Source organism: Engraulis encrasicolus, chromosome 21 (genome assembly GCF_034702125.1).
Source record: "Engraulis encrasicolus isolate BLACKSEA-1 chromosome 21, IST_EnEncr_1.0, whole genome shotgun sequence".
In the NCBI taxonomy this organism is placed as follows: Eukaryota; Metazoa; Chordata; class Actinopteri; order Clupeiformes; family Engraulidae; genus Engraulis; species Engraulis encrasicolus.
The window spans coordinates 23,774,249-23,781,342 of record NC_085877.1 but is presented as its reverse complement, the minus strand read 5'-3'; the positions used below and the strand labels follow the sequence as shown (position 1 = coordinate 23,781,342).

Genomic DNA, 7,094 nt, shown 5'->3' with positions numbered 1-7,094 from the left:
TCACCAGTTAGTAATTTAATAATTCACGTCTGTGGTGATGAGATGGGCACAAGGGTGGAGCTATAGGGGGGGGCAGCAGGGCATTTGCCCTTGGGCCCAGGGAACCTCCAGTATTGGAGGGTGGGGGCCCTATTATGAGCTTGGCAGTCCGCATTAACGGCCCAATCAGTGTTTTTGCCCTGGGGCCCTATGATATTGTTCTGCCTCTGGATAGGTAGATTAAGCTAACATTTAATCAGTGCTCTCCCCCATCCTCCTTCATGACTGAGGTACCCTGAGCATGGCACCGTCTCGCCGCACTGCTCCCTTGGGGCGCCATTGGGGGCTGCCCCCTTGCACGGGTGAGGCATAAATGCACTTTCGTTGTGTGCGGTGGGCACTGGTAGGCTGTGGAGTGCTGTGTCGCAATGACAATGGGAGTCGGAGTTTCCAAGGATGGCTTTCACTTCCCTTCTTGTTTACTGGTTACCAGCCTGTTTTGTGTAGTGTTGCTTCTGTGCAGTAATTAAGTAGGCCTGCACGGGGACCAGATAACCAGACAGCCGTTCTCCTGGAGAGAGCAGTAGCATAAATAGCACGTCTCACTTTAGCACGTGCTACCTATATACCACTCAGACTCATTTCTGCATCGAGGTCACACACACACACACACACCATCACTCTCACTCACTCCTCATACACGCATGCATGCACACACACCATCATCACTCTCACTGTCGTTCTCTCACACACTCTCTCTCTCTCGCTCACACACACACCACACACTCGCACACTAATCAATGTCAGTGAACACTATTAGCACAGCAAACAGATCTGACCTGACCTAAAACAAACACACGTGTCTAACTTGCAGCAAGCCCTCTATTGCAGCTGTGATTTTCAACAGGCCCACGTTTTGTTTACAACAGTATAATGACAAGAGGTTAAATGAAAACAGATTACGGTAACATTTTATTTCATCTCTTTTTAATCTACATGTCAGATCATGTACTGTAATTACACTATACATGCCTAAACCTAACCCAATGCAATTATATACTGCTACATGTTGTTATATAGTTTGTTATCAGGGTTCTTAATGAACTGTTTTCGTCATCAGTCAAATGGCTAGTAGGTGTTATTCTTACAAGCCAAGCACACTTACTAATGGCTCAAAAAGGCTAGTAAATTTTCTTTTTTTACCAGCCAAGCTGAATTTTCACCAGCATTTAGGCAGATGGCTGGTGTTAATTTAGAGCCCTGTTTGATACACTGTACCTAATGTAACAGGGGGTCCATTCCATTTGCAAAACTCCACTCCTTGACTTGTGCTTGTGGCCTCGTGCTTCGCTGACGCTGACCACCATAAAGTCATGCTCTCTACTTCCTGACCATGGGGCAAAATAAGTTGCAAAAAATTTAATGGAAATGATCGAGGCAGGTCGTGGTGGATTTGTGGTGCATAGGTGGAGTTCCAAGGTTGGGATTTGGCGTCGTAAAACCACTCATTTCAAGCCCAGTAATTATTTTTTGAGCCCCAATGCTCCATGCTCCATACATTGATTTGGTAGGATAGTGTGAGATGGTGACAGGAACTGAGTGGCATAGACAGAGATGGGTTCATTAGCCGTTTGAGTCATGGCCAAGACTCAAAACATCTAGTTGAACCATGTGGGACATCTCTCTGTCTAGCCATCGCAATCCTTCCATCCTCTTTATCTGTTGAGCTATCCGTCTGTCTCTTTCTTTCTGTTTCCTTTAGCCTTTTTTATTGATAGTACAGTTGAGCGACAGGAAGTGAGTGGGGGAGAGAGAGACGGGGAAGGGTCGGCGAAGGACCCAGGCCAGAATCGAACCCGGGTCACCGGTGCAGCAGTGCAGTGCCCCACCGTTTGAGCCACAGCAGTGCCACTATGCGTCTGTCTCTAATGTCAACAAACAAGGGGTGCATTTCTTGAAACCATAGTTGCTAACTTCATTAGCTACTTTGTTGTTTGCAATGCTATTTCCCATTGGCAACTACCCAAGTTGCTGACTAGCTAACAACTACGCTGTCAAGAAACATACCCAAGGAATTTAAGTACATGGCTGGTCAAACGACCACCACCGCCACATAAATGGTTGGCAACAGCTGCACACATGCTGTAACACTGATGTAAATGTAAACACGAGACACACAGATATAGGAAAGTCCTGAGTCTTTATTGTAGATGTGCAAACCATGTGTGAAAGGTCCAGCCCAAATTTTGAGTGATTTATTTCCAATATTAATGCTGTCCTTCACAAAATAGATTTTTTTTATCGTGAATATTGCTGCTGACCTGAAAAGGTTCCGCAGCTTACAAGGTCTATGACATCTATTACTGGTAATTCAAAATGGCAAATTTAGAATGAGAAGATCCACCTATTAATGTAGAGAAAGTGTGCTTTTCCCAACCACAAGAAACATTTTGAAATATGGTGGTAGTAAATATTCATGAAAAAGATGAAATTTGTGAATGGGGAGTTTTAATTATGCCATATCAAAAACACTCTCTCTGCCTTAGAATTCACCAAATGTGACATCATGACAATATACTGCATCTTCACATAAGCAAACATGATAACATTTTTAAGACAAGTCATACATGCAAAATGTACCAACGGAAGACTGACTTGAGTCAGGATGAGCCCTTTTTTGAAACAAATAAAATAAACACTATTTTACATTGATCTTCACATGACAGCACCATTCAAATCAAATTAGTGTTCGGAAATCAACCTTGATTCAGCAGCAGTGTATTAAAAATACATTTCGTTCTCAAACATTGTTTCAGAAAACAGTAAACAGTATATTATGCTGAGTAAAATACAACTTAGCTGTGTGAAATAAATGTGAGATTTCATCAGTAGAAAGAGCTAAGGCCTGAGGTACAAGGCATGGTAAACCTTTAAAAAGGCATTTAAAACCATCTTCAATGTCCTTGTGTGTCGTGTAAAAAGAAAGGTTAAAAATGTTCATCCTTTTTTCCCCCAATGAAGCAAGTAACGTCAGGATTAAATTTACAACGTCTCCCCTCATTCTTCTGCAGTTTAAAAAAATAAAAATAAATAAAATAAAACCTCTGTGGCGATGAATAACTTTCTTCTTTTTTTCTCCTTCCAAAATGGCCGCCTGTCTTTTTCACTGGGCCTCCTTAAGGAGAGAGGAGAGCCTCTTGAAAGCCTGTTGGAGACAAGAGAGGGACGCCAAGGCCTCAAAAATCAATTTGAAATATCGTGTCAGTACATTTCTCTCTGTGTGTGTGTGTGTGTGTGTGTGTGCGTGCGTGCGTGCATGTGTGTGTGTGTGTGTGTGTGTGTGTGTGTGTGTGTGTGTGTGTGTGTGTGTGTGTGTGTGTGTGTGTGTGTGTGTGTGTGTGTGTGTGTGTGTGTGCATTCTCCAAACTGCAAGACTGGCTGTGTACGGTTTGGTCTCGTGTGAGGCAGTAATTTTGCTGGTTAATTTGCCTGCATGTGTGTTCATGTCTACGGGCATGTTGAGCATGATGATGAATACCCATACACATTCCTCTGGCAAATGAGGATTTCTGTAGCAGGGTATAACCTTGTGCATGTGTGTGTTTGCGTCTGTGTGTGTGTGTGTTTATCTGTACATCTTTGTGTGCGTTTGTCTAAGTGAGTGAACGTGTGTGTGTGTTGTGTTTGCGTCTGTATGTCCGTGTGTGTGTGTGTGTGTGTGTGTGTGTGTGTGTGTGTGTGTGTGTGTGTGTGTGTGTGTGTGTGTGTGTGTGTGTATAACCTTGTGTGTGTTTGCGTCTGTGTGTGTGTGTGTTTATCTGCACATCTTTGTGCGTGTTTGTCTAAGTGAGTGAACGTGTGTGTGTGTGTGTGTGTTGTGTTTGCGTCTGTATGTCCGTGTGTGTGTGTGTGTGTGTGTGTGTGTGTGTGTGTGTGTGTGTGTGTGTGTGTGTATACATCTTTGTGTGTGCTCATCTGTATATGGGTGTGTGTGTGTGTGTGTGTGTGTGTGTGTGTGTGTGTGTGTGTGTGTGTGTGTGTGTGTGTGTGTGTGTGTGTGTACCTCATCAATCTGCTCTGGAGTGGAGAGGGAGAAGGCTGCCCGGACGTAAGGACAAGGCTCTTCACTGTTGATCGTAAACACTCCACCAGGAACCAGCAGCACCTTTTGCACACGCACACAAAAGCAAAAACAAACGTGAAAATAATTAACACACAAATACACACTTATCACAACCCCTGCAACTTTCAGCACACAGAACATTTTCCAAAAACAATGCTTTCCATTAATCGCTTTCTCACGTCTTTGTTTTTAATTTGGATAATGCGACTTATGACAACAACAGTCGATCCCAGTCTTCTGCTTGGTCAAAATAAGAGGGTTCAGTGTGTGTAATGGACATAATAAAGGCTAAAGTATGTCAGGCAGTCTTGTTGTAAAGAGAGGGAAACATATTGGGTAACACTTTACTTGACGCTGGCGTCATACGTATGACATAACAGTGTCATAATAGTGTCAAAACAGTGTCATGTCACAGTTATGAACAAATTATAAACATAATGTCAATGTCATGGACATTTAATGGTCATGAAAAGCTGACATTGTTACCATAACAAAATTTCACTTAAAGGGGTATGCCACTATTTTGGGGCTTAATACAGTTAAAATCGTTGACTGGGGTTCATAAAGGTGGTAAAGTGTCTTATTTTTCATGTTAAGCGTTGTCTTGCTTTAAGACAAGTTAAAAGAGGGAGTATGTCGCTAAGCTAGTGAAAGTCAATGGATCGATCCATTGACTTTCACTAGCTTAGCGACATACTCCCTCTTTTAATTTGTCTTAAAACAAGACAACGGCTTACATGAAATATAAGACAATTTACCACCTATATAAACCCTGGCCAACGAGTTTAACTGTATTAAGCCCCAAAATAGTGGCATACCCCTTTAATGTGAAAGTCATAAAATGTTTATGACATTGACGCATGACTGCATTATAACAATGTTATGACACTGTTATGTCATACACGACACCGGTGTCAAGTAAAGAGTTACCACATATTGTTTGTTGTTGTTGTTTGGTATTGGCTGTTTGTTTCATCATGCAAAAACATCTGACTGCTGTGATTGCTGTGTCCGGCTAGCCTGATTATCATCCACTTTCAAATCTCTTTGAGACTTGGTCTGACCAAGAGCATAACAATTAACATTTCCCAGACGGCATGATTGACCCGCCTCCCTTGATTTGCTACTGGTTGTTTGCTTCCTGACAAAGTGGGAGGAGTTCTTGACTTTTCCGGAGCTCAGAAACAATATTTGTCACTAGCATCACTAGGAGGACGCTGCCTGGCTAGTTCCCGATTTTTCCGGAGCTCAGAAACAATATTTGTATTGCTCCTGGACGGACTAGCATCACTAGGAGGGCGCGGCCTGGCTAGTGTCCGGCACCACTCTTTTCAGAAGTCGAGTTCTTTGGACATTCCAAAACCATTCACACAGAACACACACGCACGCACGCACACACGCACGCACACACACGTCTTAAGGCCCTGGCAAGTCAGCCCGACTTTGAGAGGAATGTGACAAACATCCTGGCGTTCTCTTTCGTGAGGCTTTGCACAAAGGGAATCCCCAAATGGCCTTCCATTGTTCATTCCACTCTGTGACATACACTGCTGTACGACCACAGAGTTCTCTAAGAAACAACTGTGTGTGTGTGCGTGTGTGCATATGTGTGTGTGTGTGTGTGTGTGTGTGTGTGTGTGTGTGTGTGTGTGTGTGTGTGTGTGTGTCCTGTCCCGATCCCCAAATGTGAGCCGTCCACTGTTCTTTCCATACCATGTGCTGTAAGACGACAGAATTCTCTTAGAAACAAGTGTGTGTGTGTGTGTGTGTGTGTGTGTGTGTGTGTGTGTGTGTGTGTGTGTGTGTGTGTGTGTGTGTGTGTGTGTGTGTGTGTGCATGTGCATGCATGTGTGTGTCCATCTCCAAATGTGAGCCTTCCACTGTTCCACTGTCATGTTGTGTTGCTAGCCACAGCAAGAGAGTTCTCTTGGAGAGAAGTGTGTGTGTGTATGTGTGTGTGTGTGTGTGTGTGTATTGTGGGAGGCAACACAAAAGGGTGTCCTTCTTCTTCCCATGCTCTCCCGTGTGTGTGTGTGTGTGTGTGTGTGTGTGTGTGTGTGTGTGTGTGTGTGTGTGTGTGTGTGTGTGTGTGTGTGTGTGTGTGTGTGTGTGTGTGTATTTGCTCCCACTCTGCTGTGTTCGTGTGAATGTGTGAGGCAGGAATTAATTTGGGTTACTATAGGAAACCATACACAAGGGCATTTCTTTTTCCAGACAGTGAATCTGGCGCTGTGTGTGGGTGAGTGAGTGTGTGGGCGAGTGAGTGTGTGGGCGAGTGAGTGTGTGGGCGAGGGTGTGTGTGTATGTGTGTGAGAGAGAGAGGGGGGGTGAGAGATAGACAGAGAGACAGAGTGGGTGTGAGTGTGAGCGAGCAAGAAATAGAATGTGTTTGGGTGTGTGTGACATTGAAAGAGTGTGAAAGAGAGACAAATTATGTTGTGTATGTGTGTTAGTGAGAGAGAGAGAGAGAGAGAGAGAGAGAGAGAGAGAGAGAGAGAGAGAGAGAGTGTGTGTGTGTGTGGTGGTTGATTTCCATGCGGCCCCACACAAACACGCCCTCTGTCTGCGCTGCTGGCAGGCTGCCTGGTGCACTCATAATGCAGTCTATTATTAACAAGAGCAGCAACGCAGGTGATGGAGGAATGGAGGGAGAGAGAGAGAGAGAGAGAGAGAGAGAGAGGCAGAGGAGAAGAGAAATATAAAGAGAAGAAAAGACTGGATGATAGATAAGACATCCAACAAGAGAGAGAAAAGACAAGTGAAGAGACAACTTTAGTGCACTGTATAGTCATAAACTCACTAACTTGACCTTCAGAGTGGATCAATTGACCCTCGTGTGTAGCAGTAAACACTTTATTTCTGCTGTCTTTATCGATTTCAACCTGCCTGCTTGCCTGTCTGTCTGACTGACTGTATGTCTGCCTGTCTGTCTGTGCCTATATGGCCTTGCCAGAAATCCAGTGATGACTTATGTAATTCAAATCTATGCGCT

At 44.0% G+C, this 7,094-nt stretch overlaps 1 protein-coding gene across 1 annotated transcript in view; it reads right to left on the bottom strand.

The window, feature by feature from the left end:
• Positions 1-2,162: 2,162 nt before the first annotated feature.
• The window catches only part of aadat (aminoadipate aminotransferase), a 26,267-nt gene continuing 21,335 nt past the window's right edge, over positions 2,163-7,094 (bottom strand). The window contains exons 13-14 of the mRNA XM_063186387.1: positions 4,043-4,144; positions 2,163-3,184 (exon numbers count right to left, since the gene is read on the bottom strand). Coding sequence (XP_063042457.1) covers positions 3,143-3,184; positions 4,043-4,144 — 144 coding nt within the window. The 3' untranslated portion in view covers positions 2,163-3,142. The remainder of the gene's footprint in view (positions 3,185-4,042; positions 4,145-7,094) is intronic.